Raw genomic sequence first — 24,431 nt, 5'->3', positions numbered from 1 at the left:
TCCTAGCCTGTGACAGGGCAATATACATTTAGCAATAGTTTGTCATGTGGGTAAGGCATGGCAATAAACTAACCCATCACTCCTCAGTCTTGAAAACAAAATCAATAAAATGCTTTACAGATCTTCACAATTGTTAATGTTCTGAGTTTTGTGCTGGTTGACTGTTATTACAGCCTTCCTTTAAATGTTTCCCCAGCTCTCTTGCAAACTAGACATGCACAAGCAAAGACTGGGCATACACAGCCCAATAAAGATATCTAATTCTGTTGCTGATCACAAAAAAATTACCAAAGGTTGAAACAAAAGTGATTTTCAAATACATAAAATCATTGGAACTTATTCCCTGCCTGTGATTATTATAACTTCAGAGTGCTGCTTTATTTCCAGTAGGATTATTGAAATTTCACCTGCTGTCTGTCGCCATTTGTGGAGATTTCATTGGGACTGATCAGTACATAGCAAAGGAATTCTCCCACCATCATCAGTGTGGAAGACTAAATGACAGTTTGGAGAAATTGGAATCCACTGCTGGTAATTTGAGAGTTGGACCTCCAAATTTTACAATGGTTGCTGGAAGCTCTCTTGACATCATTTTTGCTTGGGAGACTTAAATGGCCATTTTTATGAATTGGACATTTTTATAAGGAAGTCATTCAGATTTTTTTTTAATCGATTCAATTCTAGAGAAACAACAGAGATCTTAGAAATGATGGAGTTGGACAACATCAGAAAACTATTGCAAAGTGGTTAAGAGGAAGATCCCTGAGTATATGGTACATGTTATTTGCATGTTCCTGTTTTGGGGTGGATTCAAAAGATGACATTGCTGCTGGAAACAGCCTTGTGATTTTGAGGATATTCAGTACAAATGAAAATACCACACACACATACAGAGCAACACCTACTCCAAGAATTTAAGATTGCCATTTACAGGCCACGTATAAAACCAGAATAATCAGATACAATTCAAAATCCAACTCTGCTGGAGCCTTGAATTTCTCTGGGTTTTTATTTTTGTTGTGTGGGTCCCAATACTTGCTTGTGCACTTTTAAAGGACTGAGTTTAAATTTCGTATTTCATCTTCAAGATCTGCAGGAAGATTGTTGACCACCATGTAAATTTTAAAAGCAGCCTAGTGTCCAAAATTAATAACATGTGATGATTTGTAATAACAAAGAGAGACTGGCACCATATCTCAACAGGTCATCTCACTGCATCCATTTTGCAAACCACTATTTCTACATATTACTGAAGAAATAAATTTTATTGAAGCTAAAGTCTCTTCCCTTTTTCAAAGGGCTGCAATGTTGTTGTATTTAATACTGTGCATGATATAGCCCTAGTTTAGGGCTTTGGATACAACCAGACTTGTATTACCTTTGTGCTGATGTACATTTGTTGCTCAGTAAACAGACCTTGAAATGATGCAGTTTCTCGAAGGTAACATTAATGGTGATCACATATAGTTTTCAGTCTGCAAGCGAGTGTGTCTTTTTCAGACTTCTACTGTGCATTAAGTCTCCCAGTATAGCACAATATTTTTATTCAAGTACTCATTGAATAAAATATTGTTTTATAATCCCTTCTACTTGACCCTTTTTCCTGTTCCCTGCTTTCTCTTTCTGATGGATTCTGACAGCCAAAAGCAAGGGCAAGTATCTTTTTGTTAGTCAATTTCCTCATTGTATTGTCTTTTAGAGTATACTGTAATGCACTAGAGCTCCTACCCCTGTTGGATATTTTCCTGTGTTTATTGTATCTGTCCTTTATCTATTAGCTCTTGGTGTCCCATTATCATTACATTAATAGCTTTAGTTTACTTCTTTTATGCAATTATTGCTTGCTGTCTGTGTATTTTTTATAATGTTGCACTATGCAAATTACTTGGATGGTGAATAATTATTTTTGCTGTTTTTGATAAGAAATTCTCTTCTAACTGTTCAATGTCAAGATCTGGCTACCTAAAGAGTACAATTGGAAGCAATAATGAGCATCTTAACAATTATTTCTTTTCAGACTTAGAGTCAATAATGCCCGATAACTTCGACACTACAGGATATGTGTATCTCGCACCAAGGTAGCTCAGTTTAATGCTTTGTTGTGAGAGCGCATGTAAAGCATGACTGTTTGGGGAAAGAGGGGCTTGATTTGCTGTGACTTGGGAACACCTGGCACTGGACTAACTGCTTTTAAAGGTGTCCAGACTGATGACAACCTCGAGAGGTCTCTGAGATTTGGACAGGGATTCAAAAATACTGAGATTTAACTCTTGGTGAAGAACGTCATCCTTCGACCTGCATTTCATCTGTCCTGATGCATCTAAATTCAACAGCTTTCAATCCAAAATAAAGAGCATCCATCTGTCATATGCAAGGAGTATTTTCAAAGTAATCAGTCACTGAATCCTCAATATTCTTAGCACAAACAGTCATTTTTAGTAAAAATGGGGCCTGGAAGACCTGAGGATTAACCAAAGTGTGAATTGTTCTTGAATATATCAAATTTTAGTCAATTCATAAGTATTGATTTAAATGCAAATAACCTCAGGCAATACATTGAGATCATTTGTTCGCTGTAATTGTAGGCACATTCAAGCACAGAAAATCCTGCAGCGATAGATTAAAGTGCTGGCATCATTTTAATTGATACATTATTTATCCAACTAGATGAAATAAAAACGCAGAAGTAAAAAATACAGGGAGCACAGGCAGATTCAGATAAGAAGAAATATTATGAAGAATGAAACAATATAATTCAGGGAAAATAATCAAACATAACAACAGTACTAAATGAAACAAAGAGTTGAAAGTCAAGTTAATTTTGGAAGACATTGAGAGCATCTTTTGGAAGCAGTTGATTATCTAGTTGGTCACCTGCAGCCTGGAACCTGATGGCTATCAGTGAACTGTATTCCTGGACCAATGACAACCTGACAATGACTGGTCAACGTCTGAAAACACAGACAGGTTAATGTTATTGTTGGGACCATTAGCACAATGATGGAGACTCAGCAGTCCTAACATAACATGTAAAGTATTAATTTTCTGGGTATAGGTTGGAATCATTCCAATAAAATAAAGATAATTTCATTACAAAATGCATCAAATTCTAAATATAAGAAACTGATCTGCTGCAGGAGACAGAACAATCAATTTCCACAACTTTTCACAGTTAAAATGAAAAACTGATGAGTATCAAGCATTTAAGTCCGCAGCACATGCATATCCTCGTGTGTCAAGTGCACGGGAAAATCAGTGAATTATATTCATGAGTGTCCTTATTGAATAAGTGGCGACAGATGTCTTTCATCATATTATTCAAATGTTTTGCAGTTTGAGTTTTTAGAACACCAGAAACTGTGGGCCACAACAGGGTTAGCATTGCACTGTTCAGCTGAGCTTTGCAGACTAAAGGGATTATGAGAAATGCTGTGACAAATATTGTTTTCCATCACAGTTGTCTCAAGCTCCCATTCTGCTGCACAAATTACTTTTTTTTAATTTGCACTGCATAAAAAAAAAAGGATATTTTTAGTGAGAGCTCTAATATAGTAACATTACTGTTGGAAGGTTTTAGAAATTGGCTTTGATACTGGAAAATGTTTTTCTGTTATTCAGAGTTGTTAAGGGGATTCATTTTGTTAAACTTTAATTTGCAAAAATGTAAATTTATGGCAAAGGTAATTAGGGGATCCTTTGTTGTCCAAATGGTTGAGTGCACAATAGTGTAGACAAGGAGAATCCCAGGGTTATCTCAGCTAATCCTAGTTGGAGCAACCAAGAGGAGTTAAGGGTCTATCCAGGACTAAAATCAACTGGGTTTCCATCTGCTGCATATTATTAGTGCCCTTTTGGAAAGCACAGTATGAGAGGCCAAGGGTAACCTTAGCTCTACCCTCCGTGAATAGTGCATTCAATGTCCAGGGTCAAGCCTGGAGGAGCCATATGAATATAGTTGTCTCCCTTTCGGGAGAGTCTCAATATTGGCTGTTACCTTAAAGAAAGCAAGATAAATACAGTCACTGGAACGTTAAGGCTGAACTAGTTCCCGACATTGGTAGTGATAGCCCTTGCAATGTGCCACAAGTAATCAGATGCCACAGAAAGATACAATGCGGAATAAAAGGATAGTTGATGAAATAAAGATGCCCTAATGCTATTTTGAAATTGAACGAAGATTTTTTTTTAGAGAAACAGAAGATGCGGGAAATGCTCATCAGGTCAGGCAGCATCTGGAAAGAGAAATAGATTTAACGTTTCAGGATTTTTAGTTTCCTTACTGTGGATGGTTAGAAAGTGGAATTTTCAAACCATTGTTGGCACCTTTTCAGCCCAGCACTTGAGAGTGTTTTTCCGTAACCTATGTCCTCTGTGTTTTAATGTTTGCTGTGCTCTGTGTGTTGTGATGTGTACAGCCGGCTCTTCTTCTTGTGTGTTGTTGTCACTGTTTGGTTGTGCGTGGTTTCCTCTCATCATGGCAATGTTTGTTTACATGTGGGAAGACCGGTATAGTGTGTGTGTGTGTTAACAATGCCTTTCAGGGAATACTGCAATGGATTGACTCCTTCAAACAACAACACAGCATTCCTGGAGAACTTTATTCATCTTATCGACCGGCAAACTCCCAGTTCACCAAACTGTAAGTACCATTGGTCGATGTCTTTGGTGTAGCACTCCAAATAGTGAAATGTTTTTTATTGGGATTGTCAGGAACATGTCAAAAGATCAGAAGTTATGCTGCATGCTACAAGAATAAGAACTGTCGGTAATTTTTCTACTACATGTTTAATCGTGTAGTAGAAAAACTGTGCCTGGGTTTAAAAGGCTATGGTGAAAGTGTGGAGAAAACGGTGTGGAGTCCTGCATCCACCTTCACGTACCGGATTGCAGACTTCCAGACTCTGCTGGATCATTTTATTGCGGATTTTGTGGCGTGGATAACTCGCACACCGTTTCTGAACATCAGGGTAAGAACTGTATCCTTCATCTTTGTGGAGTAGAAATTAGACACACACCTAACTCAAGAGCATAGAAAGATACCAAATCATTATTGAGTTATTGATCCAAGAGCAACCCTAGCTACACTGTAAGCCAATAGATACCATAAAGCAGTCTGGTTCAAATTTGATGCAGGAGAGGAAAACTTGTGAATCACAATGTTCAGTTGAAATTAAAATCAGCAGTTCTCAGACAAATAGATTCAATTCTACCCTTTTAATACAATGCTTGGAGCTCTAAAGTAACTTTCCAAGACTGCATTCTTAAGGTGGAAAGAAAGGGCATTTACTTAAAAATGCTCCCTTCAGTTAAGCAAGCAGTTGGTAGAGTTGATAGAGATGCAAGGTACTCTTTCAAGAGGCGATGTTCTATTTGTCATGTATTTTCCCAGAACGGTAATAGTTTTGCAGCAAACGTATTAGGTCTCATTTTATTTAGGCACACAAATGTAACTGATTGGTTTAATTTTTATTAGTTCTTAACACATGCACTGAAACAGAGCATGTATGCAAGGAGGCAGTGGTTTGTTTTGGAAAGGAGCACACTTAAGCTGTTGGTGCATATGGTATATTCCAGACTGCATGTGACAAAGAAGGCACAACACCTGATTCTCCTGTTCAATGGGGTCACAATATGAACACATGCATAGGTACAGAAAGAAAGTTCACATTAAAAGATACACTGCAGCACAGGGCAACTTTCATTATGACAAAGGTACATGGAAATTTCATGTTATTCGCAATACTGTAATTTTTTTTTGTTATGAAGTAAATTTATTTTCTCCAAAGTCTTGCATTTGCAATTGGCCTTAGGGGGCCAAGATTGCAAGCTGTGCTGGAAATACTAATTTTCTGCACTTCTATCTTCATTTTCAAAATTCATTCAAAGGATGTGGGTGTCACTAGCAAGGCTAGCGTTGTTGGAAAGCTGCTGCCTTGAGCTGCTGTAGTTCTTATAACGAAGATATCCCCACAGTGCTCTGAGGTGGGGAATTAATTGCTGTAATCCTTGTTGTGAAAGCATCCTCATAGTGTTGTTAACTTGTGATTCCAAGATTCAAGGATGAAGGAGCGGTGAGATGTCCTGGTTGGGATTAAATGCATCTTAGAATGGAACTTAGAATTGGTAGTATTCCTGTGCCATTGACTTTCTAGGTACTGGGGTTACAGGTTTTACTGGTGCTGTTAGAGAATGGTGCTGAATTGCTGCATCCTGTGGAATGAGCTGAGGGAAGGCACAGTGAAGGAGGGAGTGGATGTTTCCAATGGTGACCAAGCAGACTGCTTTTTCTGAGATAATGGTGAGCTTCTGGAGTGTTGCAGCTTTTGTTATAGGTTGACTGGAATATAGTTCAAGGTAACAGTTACATTATTGGTCCAGTGCCAGTTTAAACCTTTGTCAGAGTGTTAAACTGTATGTGTAGATCATCCCTTCAATCTTACTGAGAGTTTTGTGTATTTTAGCCTTTCAGAATTGGTATTCTTGGAGAATATGACCGAGTGTGTTCAAGGGTTTTCCTCATCCAAACTGATCTGTGATACTTAGTTAAAGTATGCTGTTAGTTCTGTGTATATATGACTGTCAACTGTTGTATAAATGAAACATCCTGTGTGGGTTGTGGTTGCAAACTCCACTCAGAAACCACGAACTGCATCACATTCCAAACTGTCAAGTCTGTTTAAGTTGTCAATTGGATGAAACCTCGTGTTTACACGTCCACTTTAAAGCTTATCATTAAAGGTTGGTTCAGTCTATAACAGACTGATAATTGCTGCTGAACAATAAGGAGGAGTTTATGATTTTGTTGGACCATTTGGTTAAACAATGTTTTATTTCAGATACAAATATTCCACCTGAAATGGTAACAATTACTATCCTCTTAGGCATTACTAAGGCTTTTTTTTAAATGCTGAAACAGGACTCAAAATTATATGAAACTGGGGTGTTCTCGAAGTACGTAAAAGGGAATTGGAATGATGGGCTTTGTTTTATCAGTTCAATAATCGTGTTCCTGATGGAGTGTGGAAGAAGGGGGCACCTCCATTATTGAATATTTAATAGAATGTGACTCACTGGATCGATGGAGCTAGACAAAGAAGAGAAATTATTCAAGAAAATGAAAGAAAGACTGAACTATGACAATAGAAAAAGTGAAACTTGGCTAGGAGTGATGAAATTCTGAGTTAGGCAAAACTGATCCCAGTTGCTCTACTCACTCCATTCTGTCATGGTCCAATGGTAGAGTTGTCCAATTTTACATTGGGGAATCGGCCTTTTCAATCACAAGCCAATCAGACTTGGCCCAGCATTGGAGACCCCATTCATTTCAAAGAGAAGTCTCATCCTAGAAAATGGGAACAGATTTGTTTGTTATTTTCCTTTAGTTTAATATTTCAACCACTAGTAAATGTCAACTTGATTTTTCATTTTTAGTTTTTCAAGTAACTTTTATTGAAGTTATTTACATTTTTAGTCATTCCAAAAATATCTAAATGTCAGAGACACTTAAAAGTACAATATAAGCTTTGGGGCCCAGAGGTATTTACTAATGCTAAAGTTAGCTTTCAAGAGCTGCTTAAGCTGTTCCAACAATAAAACTGTTTGATGAATATATGGCTTGCAGCCTGACCAGTAACAACTTATGCATGCTGTACAGCCACTAATTGCCTGGGGAAGGTGATTGCTCTGAACAGCTGACAGTAAACCCTTTACAAAAATAGAGTTCAGAGTCTCAGGATTAATGGAATAGTAAACCTTACTCCATTTTGAAACCCTATGTACTTAGCAATGATGAACTTTGCCATGTGCATGAATATATCACGAGTCTTCAATGTGCACATGAGTAAATTTTCTTGTATCCAGTCTTGTATAACTAAATAGACAGCAGCTCAGGGCTTTCTCTAAAATCATTTTGATTGCACTATTTGGAGAAACCAGGAGCAGAGCTTTAAATCTCCTGTTGCTGAAATAGGGAAATATTTCCAGTGATGTTCTTCAGGGCTGAACTTATCTGTGTATCCTGCCCTCTTGTTAAAATTTATGATGAGACCATTTCCTGTTTCTACTGGAAATGAAATATTCTTCTGTCATTTGACTAAAGAAAGTATGTTACTGGGAAGTTTTAAGATACTGTTGAGAAACCAAAATTCCTACAAACCTGCTTACAAGCTATTTGTGTCAGTGGGAGATGGAGCAGGTTGTCTGAGAAACTGTGATTCACAAAACTGAATCAACCTGTCAACAGTGTTGCATTGTACAACTGGAAGTCCCAGCACGAAATCAGGCCTTGCACAGGTGAAGAGTTGGAATGCACCTTCAGTTGTGTACCATTGACAGTAGAGTAATTGGAAAAACTGCTTTGGCAGAACAAATCAAATCAAGAGGCTTCTTTTGAGGGGGGAAAAGGCCACTGATTAAATGTGTGGATCTCACAGTTTAAGACGCTGCAATTTAATCATGCAACAAGAACGATCAAGCCATTATGCTTTTTGTTTTGTCAGGTTTATCTTTCTGCTTTTCCTCAATGAAATGTTATGACCACCTAAAGTTTGAAATGTAACAGCATCCATAGATTTTAGTGTGTTGCATTGTAAGTTAGAAATTGTTGGCAGAGCCTCAGTGTACGGGAAGAAGTCAAAATAACAAATCAGTTTTTCGGGTGAATGAGGTAATGGAAGACCAATGTAAATAATGTGGGCTGGTTACCCCGAGGAGCTGCAGTGTAATTTCAGGAGCTATGAGAAATCTGAGGACAATTAAGCTGTCTGTAGTCAGCTGGTTGAGTTTAATTTTCTCACCTCCCTGATAGCACTGGGGAAACGTTTTGATCTCTACGTGCGCCTCTTGTCTCATTTGTGGTTACAAGACATCTGCAGTTTTATTCGAAGTAGATTATTGAAGAATTTCTTCCATTTTTCAAACATAATTGCTGCTGATCATTGTCTTTGTTAGAAAATTAAACATTTATCCGCCTACACGTGGCATTTAGTTATTTAATTATGGTTTTAGGCTGTGTTTAACACTGTGTGTTTCAGTTCATGTTTCAGCCCTTGTCAGACATGCTCTATAAACTGTGAATTTCCATTGCTGTATTTCACTGAGAACAGGCTGAGTTCAGATTCAGTCACATTCAACAATATTATCAAACATTTATTGCTGAACTTGATGGGGTTATGAATTATTATGATGTAGTAAGCATCAGTTCTATCCATTATTGACTACATTTCTTTTTGCCATGATTTTTTACACATTATTTCATTGCTAGTTTCACCTATTTATTGAATTTATTTGTCTCTAGTTTGGTCTCCAAAGTGAATGAAGCAGCTTAATAGGGGCTGCCAGGTCCTACAAGTAATGTTAAGCAGCACTGGTTCTCACCTCCTCCTCCCGCAATTCTCAGCCCCAGTTGTGCTCACTTGCACCAGTAACCAAGTTTTCACCATCTGTGCCACCCTCATCCCCTGAGGACCATGAGCTGGGGTTCATATGCTTTTGCACGTTTATTTTCTCAGTGGCTTCCCTTCCAACGCCCCCTGCTTCTGAAGGTAAAGTGGAAAGGGCTTTGGGTGGAATTGGGACAACATTGGTGTGAGCATAGGGCGGGGTGATTATCTGGAAGCACAGGGAGGCAGTCACTAGGATTAGTGGGGCAAGCTGTGAACAATTGTGGTCTTTCTTTCCTGCTCATCACTGCCACCCCATTTCTTCAGGTTGCTTTATGGCCTTGCCATCTGAGTGGTTGTATTGTAATTAACTTCCATAGTTAATGGATGTTCATCCAGTTTGTAACGGTCATTTTTGTTTCAGTCTCTGTTGGTTTACAATTTCATTGCTTGAAATGGAATAGAGGAATTGTGAGGGACAGGCCCTGAATGGGTTGTTCCCACAGATAACCAGCACAGAAGAGAATTGCATCTTTTGGTGCTATTAAGTTACATGGGCAGAGGCTTTCTTCCGAGCTGCTTTCCCTCTGAGGCCTGATTCCTTTGCACATCCAGTGGAAATTAGACTGGCAAAGTGGCAGTAATTCAAAGCAAATTGTTGGTCAATATTTCTAAGACTGACTCACTCCAGAGATCTGAGAGCAGAATTCTTGGCTGATGCTTCAATGCAGTGCTGTGGAGTCTGAGGTCAGGTCCAGTGCAGTACGGGAAAGGGAAGCACAGGGTAACGGATGAGGGGTGGGGATCGCAAGGGGGGACAGAACTGATCAATGGGTAGAGAGGTCAGGGCAATGGTCGGCTGCTCTGAATAATGAAAGTATGCCCGGTAGATGAGTGGTTGGCTTGGTGGTCAGTCAGTGAGGCTCGATGTCAGGTAATGACGATGGTTAGTGAGTGGTAGAGGGGTGGGGGAGTGATCAGGGGTTTGTTCATTGGTTGGGCCAGTAGACTGGTGAAGCAGAATTGTTGGGAAAGGGTCAGAAGTTTGGGATGTTGTGTGGCCCATTCTTGGTGGTGGCTAATGTGTTGGAGGAACGGGGGTACAAAGGAGACTGGGGTAAATACTTACCTTAAGGGGAACCAACTAGAATTGGTTTCCCAATATGAAAACAGAAGAGGATAGAAAAAAGACTAGGAAAGAGAGGGAGCACAAACCAAGAAAAGAAGATGTGGGGGCAGACACTGGAAAATAGGAAAGAGGGAGTAAGCAGAAAAAGGTAGAGATGGTGAAAATATAAACCTGGAAGGATCTCAACTTAGAGGGAGGAAAAGTGATGCGACTGCAGGGGAGGCAGAAGAAGCCAGACAAGAGTGAGAAAGTAAAAAGATCAGGAGGAACAAGGAAGTCTGATTGGAGGGCAGGTGAGAGAGAAACAGCACAGAAGTGAAGAGGCAGAGAAAGTAACCCAAAAAGGCAGAATTCACAGAAAGATGGGAAGAGCTTTTTGTAAATGGAATGTGAGAAACAGAGTGAGAGAGGACAGAAACACAAAAGGGAAGAAGAAAATTGCATACTGCGACTGCAAGAAAAATACTGAAATGACGGACTGCCAAATTGCAACGGGTGACATTTCCCAGGCACTGAAAACGACTGCCTTTGTTTTGATACCAAAAGATGCAACATTTTCCTCAATTTCCCTACGCACATCCACTGCTTCCATCCTTTCTACTGTTTTCACACTCAGACAACCATTTCAACACTCCTAAAATCATACATCTGCTCAGTGCTTTGAGCAGTGTCACACACAGCATTTCTACCGGAGGGTTTCCCTAATTCCTGGGAAACTCATTAACTGTTTCAAAAAGAAGAGAGCAAAAACAGTTCCCAGTGTGAATCATGGCAGCATTGTGGCCATTTTGTTTTGCTGTTACTCACCAAATAACTTGAAAAATGAATTCCTTCTGAATGATATGAAGTGAAGAAACTAGCAAAATTTCACAAGAGTTTGCAGCATACAAAATATTGTTTTCTTTAACGACCTGCATCTGGGTCCATTGCAAACAATGGATGAAACATTAACTGATCTGGAAGTCAAACTGGCTCCAGATGCTGCCATAAGCACAGTGGCATGCAATTGCACAGGCAGTCCTCGTCTCTTCCCAATGTTACATGCAGACTCGGCGGAGGTATTTCTTAATTGGAATTGTAGTTTTGTGGAAATTGCAACTGATTAGAACAACAAATCATTCTGATCTACAGGGAAATAAACGAGATTTTTAATTTCAGTTGGCAGCAGTGGAAGTATTAACAGTTTTAAAAAAATCAAAATGATTTGAGTTTCTGCAGATTAGGATTTTTTGTAGACTTGGCTCTAGAGGATGAGGCAACATTTCCAACTTGGGATCTGCTGCAGTAACCCTTAAGATTATGGACAAGAAACACCTCAACTGGAAGGAGACCAATATCCTGGCCGGGAGGTTCGCTAGTGCTACTCGGGAGGGTTTAAACTAGTTTGGCAGGAGGATGGGAACCAGAGCACGGGGTCAGAAAGTGGAGGGATTGAGAGGAAGGTAGATGTCAAGGCCAGTAAAAACAGGCAGGAGCAAAGTAGTAGACACGATGGGACGGACAGTTTGAAGTGCGTGTATTTGAGTGCTAGGAGTAATATGGGTAAAGGTGATGAACTTAGAGCATGGATCAGTACGTGGAACTGTGGTGATGTGGCCATACTGGAGACTTGGTTGAGAGGGGGACAGGAATGGGTGCTTAATGTTCCAGGGTTTCGAAGTTTTAGAAAAGATAGGGAGGGGGGGTAAAAGAGGGGTGGGGGGGCAGGGAGTTGCACTACTAATCAGGGACAATATCACAGCTGCACTCAGAGGGGACATAATGGAGGACTCATCCACTGAGTCTATATGGATAGAATTTAAGAATAAGAAAGGTGTAATCACTCTGATGGGATTATACTACAGACCCCCCCTATAGCCACGGGGACATTGAGGAACAGATATGCAGGCAGATTAAGGAAAGGTGTAAAACTAATAGGGTTGTTGTCGTGGGGGACTTCAACTTCCCTAATATAAACTGGGACCTCCTTAGTGTAAGAGGTTTAGACAGGGCAGAATTTGTAAGGTGCATCCAGGAGGGTTTCTTAAGTCAATATGTAGATAGTCCAACGAGAGGAGGGGCGGTACTGGACCTGGTGTTGGGTAATGAGCCTGGCCAAGTGACCGACCTTTCAGTGGGAGAATGGTTAGGGAACAGTGACCACAACTCCTTAAGTTTTAAGATAGCTATAGATAAGAATAAGTGTGGACCTTGCGGAAGAGTATTAAATTGGAGCAGGGCAAATTATGAGAGCATTCAGCAGGAACTAGGGAGAATTAATTGGGAACAGCTGTTTTTGGGCAAGTCCACATCTAACACGTGGAAAGTGTTTAAAGACCAACTGCACAGAGTACAGGACAGGTATGTTCCAGTAAGAAGGAAGGACAAGGATGGCAAGGTGAGAGAACCTTGGATGTCAAGAGAGGTGGTGAATTTAGTCAAGAAGGAAAAATATGTAAAGCTTAGGAAGCTAGGATCAAATAGAGCACTTGAGGATTATAAAGAAGCCAGAAAGGATCTCAGGAAGGGAATTAGGAAAGCCAGGAGGGGCCATGAATAGTCCTTGACAAGTAGGATTAAAGAGAATCCCAAGGCATTCTATACATCAAGAGCAAGAGGATAACTAGAGACAGGGTAGGACCACTCAAGAATAAAGGAAGGAACGTGTGCTTGGAAGCAGAGGATGTGGGTGAGGTCCTTAATGAGTACTTTGCATCAGTATTTACCAAGGAGAAGGATGTGGAGTATGGGGAGATCAGTGTGGAGCACGCTAATATGCTAGGGCATTTCGAGATCAAGGAGGGGTAGTGTTGGGTCTCTTAAAGAGCATTAAGGTGGATAAGTCCTTGGGGCCTGATGGGATATACCCCAGGTTATTGAGAGAGGCAAGAGATGAGATTGCTGGGGCCATGACCAATATCTTTGTGTTCTCTCCAGCCACAGGCGAGGTCCCGGAGGACAGGTGAGTAGCTAATGTTGTTCCATTATTCAAGAAGGGAAACGGATAATCCTGGTAACTATAGACCAGTGTCTCACATCAGTGGTGGGGAAGTTACTGGAGAGGATTCTTCTGGATAGGATTTATGAGCATTTGGAAAACCATAGCCTAATTAGGGACAGTCAGCATGGCTTTGTGCAGGGCAACTCATGCCTTACTAACTTGATTTAGTTTTTTGACAAGGTGATGAGGGTGATTGATGAAGGTAGAGCTGTGGATGTTGTCTACGCGGATTTTAGTAAGGCGTTTGACAAGGTCCCTCATAGGAGGCTCACCCAGAAGATTAAGATGCATGGGATCCAAGGTGAATTGGCTGTTTGGATTCAGAACTGGCTTGCCCATAGAATACAGAGGGTAGTGGTCGATGGGACTTATTCTAGCTGGAGGTCTGTGACTAGTGGTGTTCCTCAGGGATCTGTACTGGGACCTCTGCTGTTTGTGATGTATATAAATGACCTGGATGAAAATGTATATAGGTGGATTAGTAATTGTGCAGATGATACAAAGGTTTGTGGCGTTGTGGATATGTAGAAGACTGGAAAAGGATACAGCGGGATATAGATCAGTTGCAGATATGGGTGGGGAAATGGCAGATGGAGTTCAACCTGGCCAAATGTAAAGTGTTGCACCTTGGAAGATCAAATGTAGAGAGACAGTACACTGTTAATGGCAAGACCCTTAACAGTGTTGATGAGCAGAGGGATCTTGGGGTTCAAGTTCATAGCTCCCTGAAAGCGGCTACACAGGTTGATAGGGCAGTAAAGAAGGCATATGGCATGCTTGCCTTCATTAGTCGAAGCACTGAGTTCAAGAGTCAGGAAGTTATGCTGCAGCTTTATAAAACGTTAGTTTGGCTGCATCTGGAGTATTGCATTCAGTTCTGATCACCCCATTATAGGAAGGATGTCGAGGCTTTGGAGAGGGTACAGAAGAGGTTTACCAAGATGCTGCCTGGATTAGAGGGGATCTGCTATGAGGATAGGTTGGACAAAGTTTGGTCGTTCTCTCTGGAGCGGCGGAGGCTGAGGGGAGATCTGATAGAGGTTTATAAGGTTATGAGAGGTATAGACAGAGTAGGTAGCCGGTATTTTTTCCCCAGGATTGAAATGTCTAATACCAGAGGGCATGCATTTAAGGTGATGGGGGTAAGTTCAAAGGAGAAGTGTGGGGCAATTTTTTTTTACACAGAGAGTGGTGGGTGCCTGGAATGCACTGCCTGGGGTGGTGAAGGAGGCAAATATGATAGGGGCGTTCAAGAAGCTTTTAGATAGGCACATGAATGTAAGGGAAATGTTAGGATATGGACATTGTGTAGGCAGAAGGGATTAGTTTAGTTGGGCATTTTATTACTAATGTAATTGGTTCAGCACAACATTGTGGGCCAAAGGACCTGTTCCTGTTCTGTACTGTTCTATGTTTTAATTGTTGGGCATGGACTTCGAAGCAGAGAACACATTAAATGGCTAGTATTCTGTTTTTAGGACAAGTGGCCTTATATAATACAGCAAACAAAAAAATCTACTTTCAAAAATGTTATGATAATGTGAAGCTGATAATACCTTTGGCTTCTGCTTCCTGGTGATTGACAATCCAGGGTCTAGGAAGTGCCAGTTGTAATTTGGCAGTCTTGTCTCCTGCATTTCAGAATTTTTCTTACTACCCCTGTGCACATTTCTTTTTACTCCTTCTGTGTCTCTGTCCTCTCTCACTCTATTCCTCTCACGTTATGGTCTTTCCATAATTCTCTGAATACTGCCTTTTCCGTTACTTTCTCTGCTGCTTCACTTCTGTGCTGCTTTTTTTTCCTCACCTAATCCTCAAATCAGAGAAGGAATTCACTGACTGTATGTTTAAGTTCTGGTTGTAAATGTTTGTAGTGGTGCATGTAAATTTCGAGTAATTGTTGCCAAGTGAGTATGTCTGTGCTCTGGCACACATTGAGTTTGCATCTGTTCTGGGGAAACCTGCTTCCTGATTTTAAGTAATGCTCTCTGTGGAGAATTAATAAGACTGGACTACAAGAGAACAGGATCAAGGCAGTCTGCAGAATTCAAGCAGTATCCATTGAAGTGAAATTGCATACAAGGTATTATGTGGTAATGCATTGTTTTTACCAATGGATAGCTTTTGAGTGACATAACCCATCAAAGCTTAGAATCAGTCTTGTAACAATGCTGCAACCATTAAATTTTATACTTCTTCTGTGCTGCCCATCTATTATGTGCATCCGTGGATGTGAAGTCACTTTGTACTGGTATTCAGGGACAATTTATTAGCTTTCTATGCTACTCCAAACATTTCTCTACTGCAATTGAGACCTATTCTTAAAATAATTGCTGGAAATATGTTTCTTTTCTTAGTTTAACGTGGAAGTACTTAGTAATTCCCATTGGAAGAAGCAGAAAATGTTGTGTTAATGGGTAGAGTGTAAATACTAGTGAGGTATTCTCGGCAGTGAAACGCTTTGGGATATCCTGAAGATATAAAAAATGTACCTTTAATCAGTTTTGTTTCGTGTGGGTTCCCAATTGTCATTCAATATGCTGACACAGTGTATTCAATCCTCGATGCTTCATAGACATCAGAGTGCCATGAAGCAAACAGCCTGAAGCATTGGGTTATTTTTTTTCCTCAATTATTCATTCATGGAATCAGGGCCAGCATTCATTGTTCAATCCTAATTTCCCTGGAGAAAGTCTTGCAATGCTGCTGTCTGGGCTCCCACACTGTGGAACAGTGATGTCCAGGAACAATGACATATTTCTAAATCAGAATGGCGTGAGACATAGAGAGGTATTTAGAGATGATGGTGTTCCTAAGTACCTACTGCACTCAACAGTGGAGCTTGTAGATTTGGGTGGTGCTGTCCAAAGCACCTTCGTGAATTGCTGTAGTGCATTCTGTTGGTGATACACACTGCAGTCACAATGAATTGTTAGTGAAGAACATGAATTTTAAGGAAGACTGCTTTGCTGTCAATGATGTTAAACTTTTTTGTGATGTTGGGGCTACACTTATCCAGGCAAGTGGAGGGTATTCCATTACACTGGTCAGCAGTGACTTGCGAGATGACTGATGGTGGGGAGCATGACGATGGTAGTGCTGTTGAAGTATTTAGACTCTGTGTTGATGTAGAAGGTCATTGCTTCACCCGTGTAAAACACATCTTGTCCATAAAAGCTATAACATATCCAACTTGGACTTCTTATGCCACCCATCAATCTACTCTTAATCACCAGCATAATCAGGGAAACAGGACCTTCAGCCCACTGAGTCCAGGCCTGAATGTTATCTAGACCTTTCTGCACATGGGGATGAGGCAGCACAGTGACACAGCTAGTGGTGCTGCTTCCTCTCAGCTCCAGTGACCAGGTTTGATCCTGACCTCCAGTGTTGTCTACGTGGAGTTTGCATGTTCTTTCTCTGACTACATCGGTTTTCTCCCGCATCCCACAAAGTGTGCATGTTGGTAGGTTAATTGGCACTATAAATTGTCCCTAGTATGTAGATAAGTGGTAGAATCTGGGTAGATGGGGGCAGTGAGGTTGAAGGGAATCTGGGGAGAAAAAAATAGGTTAGGGTAGCATTAGTGTAAAAAAAAGGGGTGCTTGAAGGTTGGCATGGCATTATTATGCTGTTATTGTGCTGATGATTGAGAATAAGTTGATAGGGGATGAAGTTCCTTCTCACAACTCCAAAACAAAAGTTCTGTTACACTGTAGATTAACCTGCCATAGAGCATCTTCACACACTTTTCTGGATATCTTAGCATCCATCCAGAAATTTGTCTCCTTTTTGCTGGGATTTACAGGATAGAACTTCTCCAGGTAATGTGAATCATGGAGCAGCATGCAAAATTCATTTCCAGTGTGATATTTCAACCTCTGAAATAAAACTACTTATTTACCCACATCAACTAAATGATACTAATCAATTTCCCATGAACAGGTCAACACTCAACTGTATTCTCTTCAATGGCGTCCAGCAACCTCAAATCCAGCCTCACACGTTTGTTTGCTTTTCCCATTGAGGTTAGATCATGGATCGTTCTCAGCTTCCTGACCTCAGGGTCATTCCACTCTGCTGTTGCTGATCTCTGCCACAAGTTCACAGTTTGCTGCTGTAAAAAGGTGATAGAGCAAGTGAAAATCCCAGCAAAATGTCAGCAGTCAAAGTTTTGCATGTACACCAAGATACCCAAAAAAGTGTGTGAAATTGTTCACTACTGCCTTAAGAAACTCACCCAAACTCCACACTTAAATACAAAAAATTTTACGTACTTTTCCTGAAGTCCGCAGGAGCAGGCAGAGCAGGCACATGAATTTGCTTGTAGTGCAGGCTTCCTCAAAGCATAGGCATTCATTCATAGCTTACACTCATGTCTCTGATCGAGACCGTCCCGACAACCTCCCACCAAGAGCTCTCGCCTATAACCCTGACTGGCCACCTTAGCCCTTGTGCACCCAGAGCATACCTCCTGCAGACACTTCTTCATGAGCCTGTGTAGCTCCCACTTCCTTCCATCACTATAGCAGCCATTCATTCAGTAGCAATGAACCCCAGTAGCTGGAAGAGTGTTGGCTGAAATAATTGCATCTACAAGGCTATGTGCCAACAGCTGTGAGAACTTGCAAAACATCAATTTCAGTGGGATGATGCACAGGGAATCCCAAGTGTGTTTTTCTATCAATACGGCAATGGAAAATCTCTATTCAACTTTTGCAAACAACATCAGATTGAGCCACAACACTAATTTAGCACCATTAAGGGCAAGTCAAGCAATTTCTGGTCCACTGCTTGCGTTGTAACTGTCCTCAAACACCTCAGCTGGAACCACAATTGATTTTGGGGCATATCTTCAGCACTAAAGGCTGGGATATCATTCTGATTCTGTGATTGTTGCTGGCCAGTCTCAGCTGTTTCTAGGTATTGCATATAGTGAACCAAATTGGCTGAAGACTGTGATAGTGGGGGTCTCAGGAGAGGCCAAGATAAAGCACTCACTTGGCTACAGATGATTGCAAGTACTTTAGCTGGCTTTGCGTCCATGTGCTCGCCATCCTCGGTGATGGTGGAGACATGTTCATGAGTCAACTCCTCCTGTTTGCCATTGAATTATCCATCCCCATTTGCGACCACATGTGGCAGAGCTGCAGAGCTTTAAATTGGTCTACTTGTTGTGGGATTGCTGAGCTTTGTCCATTGCATGCTCCTTTGACTGTTTAGCACACAATAGTCCTCTGTTACAGCATTACCAGATTTAATGCTCATTGTTTGTTATGCCGATGGCTGCTCCTGTTACATTCTTCTATACTCCTCATTTTTCAGGGTATTGTCTCAGTAGAGTGAGGGCTGTGCTTTGCTATAAGCTTATAGATTGTGGTGGGATACATTTTTGTTGCTGTGATGGTGCACAGTGTATTATAGGTGCCCAGCTTGGAAATGTTCTGAATTTATCTCATATACAGCTGTAACGTCACACATAGTGCATGGTGAAGATATGATCTGATTTCCAAAAACGTTCCTGCATGGTAGTCATTCCTACTAGATCAGGCATGGAACGATTCACTTGTGACAGGTGGACAGTGAACTGAAGACAATGAGGTCAAAGAGGTTTATTCTTCATGGATTTTCTTACCACCTACTGAGGACCCAATCTAAAGTGCTCAGCCCTGTCAGTTCGTGGTGGGGTACCAATCCACTCTTGGTGATCAGCTAGCTCTGGACCCAGAATACATCCTATGCTTGCAGTGTTTCTTTCAAACTTTGTTAACTCTTGAGAAGTGCAAACTCAACAACTGAAGGAGGATAGTAGATTTAATTGACAGAAGGTTTCCTCTGATGCCATAAGACTTCATGGAGTACAGGCTCAGGATGGAGGGCCTGAAGATTCGCTGCCTTCTGGCTACTATCCACTGTGCCACAGCTTTTGAGCCAGGTGGCCATGAAGGAGTCTGGGACATTGGCTGAAAGGTTTGGTTTCCTAAGCACAATTGCTCAGTTACTTCTCAGCCAGTTAGTGGTACAGCTCTGCCAACCCTGGACCAAATTGTCAGATATCAGTAAGGAAGACATTACAGGTTCAATTGGACTTCACAAATTCGTCATATCTCAATCCAATGTCTAGTTCGATGCTGGGTAATTTGTCTGGTTTTATTATTATACTTTATTGTTTCAGTCTGATACAACTGAGTGGCTTGCTAGACTGCTTCAGAGGGAAGCTTAGAGTTAAGCACATTGTTGTCGATCTAGAGTTGCACATAGACCACTGATTTCTTTCCCCAAATGCTTAGGTGAACTAGATGTTGCCTTTGTCTTCAAGAATTCTTGTAATAAGCTCTTGTGGTGGGATCTGAGCTTGTGCTTCCAGATCATTCGACCAGTCTTCTGCATTGAAAGTCTAGATGCATGTTTATGCTACTGTACCTTATCAATCAGCTTTATTAATGACTTAAGGATTTTGGGTTATCTCAAAAGACATTCAAAATGCTTACACACTCTTTAATCTCCATTCACGTGCCTGAGGCATTGAGTTATCTGTTCAGTCGATCTACAAAATAGAGTTCCTTGTTCTGATTGATCTGTTGTGCCCACTCATAATGTGACAGAATGCAAAAAGACCACATAAAGGCCCATAAAAAAGGGGAAAGTGCAAAGACAAGTCTATTTCTCTTGGATTTATTTGCATGTATTAATCGATGCTACAATCTACAGGGTTGGAAACAGTAGACTAGCCAGCTTGGAAGGAAATAAACTACAGAAAAAGACCAACTAAAATCAAAGCAGCCCAGAGCAAAATACTGTGGAAGTTGGAAACAAGAATATGCTGGAAATACTTGGCTGGTCAGGCAGCGTCTGTGGAGCAAGGAATTGAGTTAACATTTCAGGTTGATGACCTTTTCTCAGTGAGCTACTGGCTCCAGTGGGGTGGTGAGGATGGGTGGGCTTGGCTCAGGGGAGGCTGGTACGGGAGAAATTCTGGGCAGTGAAAGTGCTTTAAGTGAAGTGGAATGGAGCTCCCACTTTAGTGTTCCCTTTAGCCATTATCTCTTTTGTGGTGCAGCCACATTTGACTGCCACAACTCTGGTGCTGCAAGATCACTGACACAGACAGCTTCCTTCCTGCTATGGACACTCATTGATCATTGGCATTCTTTATATTAACTGTTTAAGGTGATATTGAATATTGTTGAAGTTGCTTTTGGAGTTAATGGACTGGATATTTTCAGGGAAGCCGGGAGGGAACAAAGGAGTTGCCAGAAAATCTGGGAATGCAGGGAGTTTAGAAACATTCCTGCCAGATTTAACAGCAAACAACAAAATATTTTCACTCCCTTTTCCCACCAGGCAACTAGCCAGACCAAGGTGTTTGGTAAGATCACTGAGCATGGGGAAAGGAGAATTCCTGGATTAGTGGGGAAATTGCCAGGAAGAGACTCTGAGGGATTGTGATTGGGAGTCAGCAGAAGAATTGTGGGGAGGTCACAGAATCAGGTGCTGGGCGAGATTGTAATCAGGGTAGGAGGAAGCATTGATAATGGATGGACTGAGGGAGTAATAGTGGTGTGGGTGGGTTGGAGAGATTTCCACAGTTTGACTCATAGAGATATTGCCTAGTTGTGGATGGACATTACTCTCTCTGAGGTCAGGTGTGCCTCTTGAAGGAATCACTTAGGGTGGGGAATTGGAAGGATCTTTGTTATTCAGAAGGATTATAAGGGAAAGTTTAGACCAATCGGAGAAGGTAGTGAGGAAGAATTGCTTTGAAAGATTCAGAGAATGGGATAGGTTCCCTGGGGTTGTCAGGGAGCCTGGAGACCCTGCCAGGAGGAGTGTCTTCAGCTTAGTTTGGGACCTTGAGAGCAATTGTGGAGGGCATGGGGACAGGAGCTCAGTGGAATTACTGCTTGTGTGTGGGGGAAGTGCTCAGTAATGGGAGCTAATCATGGTGGGTCAAGGAAGATTTCTTTAAATAATTTCTTGGGATTTGGGTATCATCAGTAAGGCCAGCATTTATTGTCCGTCCCTAACTGCCCTTGGAAAAGTAGTTGTAAGCCACTTCCTTGAAGTGTTGCAGTCCTTTTGGTGAAAGTGCTCCCAAGGTGCTGTTGGGTAGGGAGTTCCAGAATTTAAACTCAGCCACGATGAAGAGATAGTGATATATTTCTATTTCAGGATGGTGTGCGACTTACAGGGGAATGTGCAGGTGATGGTATCCCCACGTGTGCACACTGTTCTTCCTGGTGGTAGAAGTCATGGGTTTAGAGAATGCTGATGGAATAGATGACTTGGCCTTGGCCTGTCCTTACAGCCAGTAGTATTTATGTGGCTGGTCCAGTTGAGTTTCTGGTCAGTGATGACCCCCAGTATGTTGGAGGACACTGTGATGATGATGCTGTTCAATGCCAAGGGAGTGATTAGACTCTTCCTTGTTGCAGGTGGTCGTTGCCTGGCACCTTCATGGCATGATTTTTACTTGCCACTTATCAGCCCATGCCTCAATGTTGTCTAAATCTTGCTCATACGGACATGGAATGCTTACTTGCTAAAGAGTTGCAAATGAATTTGAATATCATGAAATCATTAGCCACTATTCCCACGTCTGAGTTTATGGTTGAAGTAGAGCCATTAAGGAAGCAGCTAAAAGGTGGTTGTGTTTTGGATACCACCGACTGCAGTAATATCAGGGGTTGGATATGTGTGAGGTAGGATTCTAACTATTAGAATATTTTCCCCTTTGTGCCCGTAGCCATCAGTTTTACCAGTGCACCTTGATGTCAAGGGCAGTCACTGTCATTTCACTTCTGGAATTCAGCTATTTGATCCATGTTCAAAACTGTGATGGGTCTGGATTCAAATCATTTTGGTGGAATCTGAACTGGGATTTAATAAGCAGATTAAAGAAGTTTAAGTGTCAATTGGCAGCACTGTTGACAATACCTTTCATTATTTTGCTGATGACTGAGTGGCCTAATTGGGCACTAACTCGTCTGCTCGTTTTTATGATCATGAGTTTGCCTCAGAAAGATTGTGGATGGGGAAGAGATTGTGCCAGATTTACTTCTAAGCCCCTGGGGAAAATGCTTTTTTTTCTCCTGGCCTAGATGTAGTGTTGAAAAACTCTTGCCTGATGGATCTGGCAGCTGTTGCCTCTTTGAGACATGGGAAACCCAACTTCAGTAATTGAAGGACTGACCTTTAGTTCAAGAACACATTGTTTGGGCAACCCTAGATCAGGATGTAGAGGTGGTCACAGTGGATTGGGATCAGGTTTCCCATTTCAGAGATATCCTTGTCTGCCTGTCATTGAGATTTAAAATGACCCCTAGTGTACCACTTGCCTTCTTCCTTTGAGGCAATGTATCTGCTATATTAGATTTTAAAAACAGCATAAAGTTTGTTTTGAACTCATTTTAAACAATGATGCTCTATTCTCATTATGCACTTCTGTAAGACCAAAGGTTACTCAACATAAATAAATCCTACTTTGTTAAGTTAACACAGTCTGTTTCTAATTACATTGGATTGCCTTCTGACAGAATGTAAAAATCATTTTGGAAATGATTCCTACTTTTGGGATCACAATAGTTCATGCAATAATACTCTTATTAAAATAAAATGGAAATTATCTGATTTGCTGCGTGCCTTTCAGCAGGAATCTGCTGATATAGGCAATATTGTATCAAGCAGAATGAGTACATGTGCAAAGCAGCTTTGGGCAAGATCTGTGAACATTTTTCATGTGGGTTTAGTTCTTTGAAGTGAAGACATTTTTGTTAAAAAATTTTAAACAGTCTCTGCAGAGCGTGCTATTCAAACAGAAACATTCAGTTTGTGGATTTCCATGTGTGATCCAAATGGAACGTAGCTCCCAATTATCTCAGGAGCCAAGTTCCAGAATAAGACCCAATCATTGATTCTAGTGCAGACTGCAGACAAAATTGATTTGTATTTCACTGCAATAAACCAGCATTTACAAATGCAATTTTATTTTAAAATTTTACTCTTTTTAAAAAAAAAAGCTTGTGAAATTCAGAAGTGATTACTTGTAGTCTACTACTATCTGCCTTGCTCTTTTGTGTCAGTGGCAGACTTGGATAGTTTACTCTGCACATCCATAGGTAAGGCATGAAATAAAAAAAAGAACAGTGGTCCCTGGAGAACACTGTTGTCTACCATTCTTCAGCATACTGCTTCTGTCCTTTTAATTCCATGAGCCTTAACTTTGCTAACTGTCTTTTTGTGTGGGGTTTTCTCAAATCCTTTCTGAAAATCTATACAAGTGACATCTACCACATTCCTATTATTAGTCTTCTCTGTTGCCTTATCAAACAATTTAGACTGGTTAATAAAACGTGACATGCCTTTATCAAATCCACACCAAGTGCTTCCGCGAATTTCACCACCACCTCCTCCCTAAATGTCCTGGATGCAATCCACCCAGAGCTGGAGACTTGTTCACTTGAAATATAGCCCAATGAGGAAGGAGGCATTGCTAGATCTGGTTCTGGGAAATGAGGTGGGTGGAAAGACACTTGGAGAGCAGTATCATGGCCACTGCACTTGGCTGTTTCCCAGCAGCCTGCTCATGAATGACATGACAGCTGGGAGCACGGCAAGATGCTGTCATCTGAACACACAACTCTTTAAGAGAATGCACAGGTCATGTTCCACCCTAAAAGGGAGAGAAGTATGATAGTGTTATCTTGAAGTAATAATGTCCCTACTTCATGGATTTTGGTGACCCCCAAATAAGAGGGAAATTCCATTTCTGGAAAAAATGTTTTATAAACTACAATAAATCATTGCAAAAACTAGAGTTGTACAGAACAGAATTTTCTTGAATGCAACAACTTCAAGTCCTTAAAATATCTAATTTATTCTTCAAGACATTCCTCAAATTCCTGTCTCTCTCGTGCTCTCTCTCGTGCTCACTCTCTCTCTC

The 24,431-nt window shown here is 41.0% G+C and overlaps 1 protein-coding gene across 2 annotated transcripts in view; it reads left to right on the top strand.

Annotated features, from left to right (window-relative positions):
* LOC127580329 (voltage-dependent calcium channel subunit alpha-2/delta-1) overlaps window positions 1-24,431 on the top strand; it is a 532,630-nt gene that overhangs the window by 444,236 nt on the left and 63,963 nt on the right. For both annotated transcript variants that reach the window (XM_052033643.1, XM_052033642.1), the window contains 2 exons: window positions 2,018-2,078; window positions 4,542-4,639. In XM_052033643.1, the coding sequence (XP_051889603.1) occupies window positions 2,018-2,078; window positions 4,542-4,639 (159 nt within the window). The remainder of the gene's footprint in view (window positions 1-2,017; window positions 2,079-4,541; window positions 4,640-24,431) is intronic.

Source organism: Pristis pectinata, chromosome 19 (genome assembly GCF_009764475.1).
Source record: "Pristis pectinata isolate sPriPec2 chromosome 19, sPriPec2.1.pri, whole genome shotgun sequence".
Taxonomy (NCBI): Eukaryota; Metazoa; Chordata; class Chondrichthyes; order Rhinopristiformes; family Pristidae; genus Pristis; species Pristis pectinata.
This window is presented reverse-complemented; position numbering and strand designations above follow the sequence as displayed.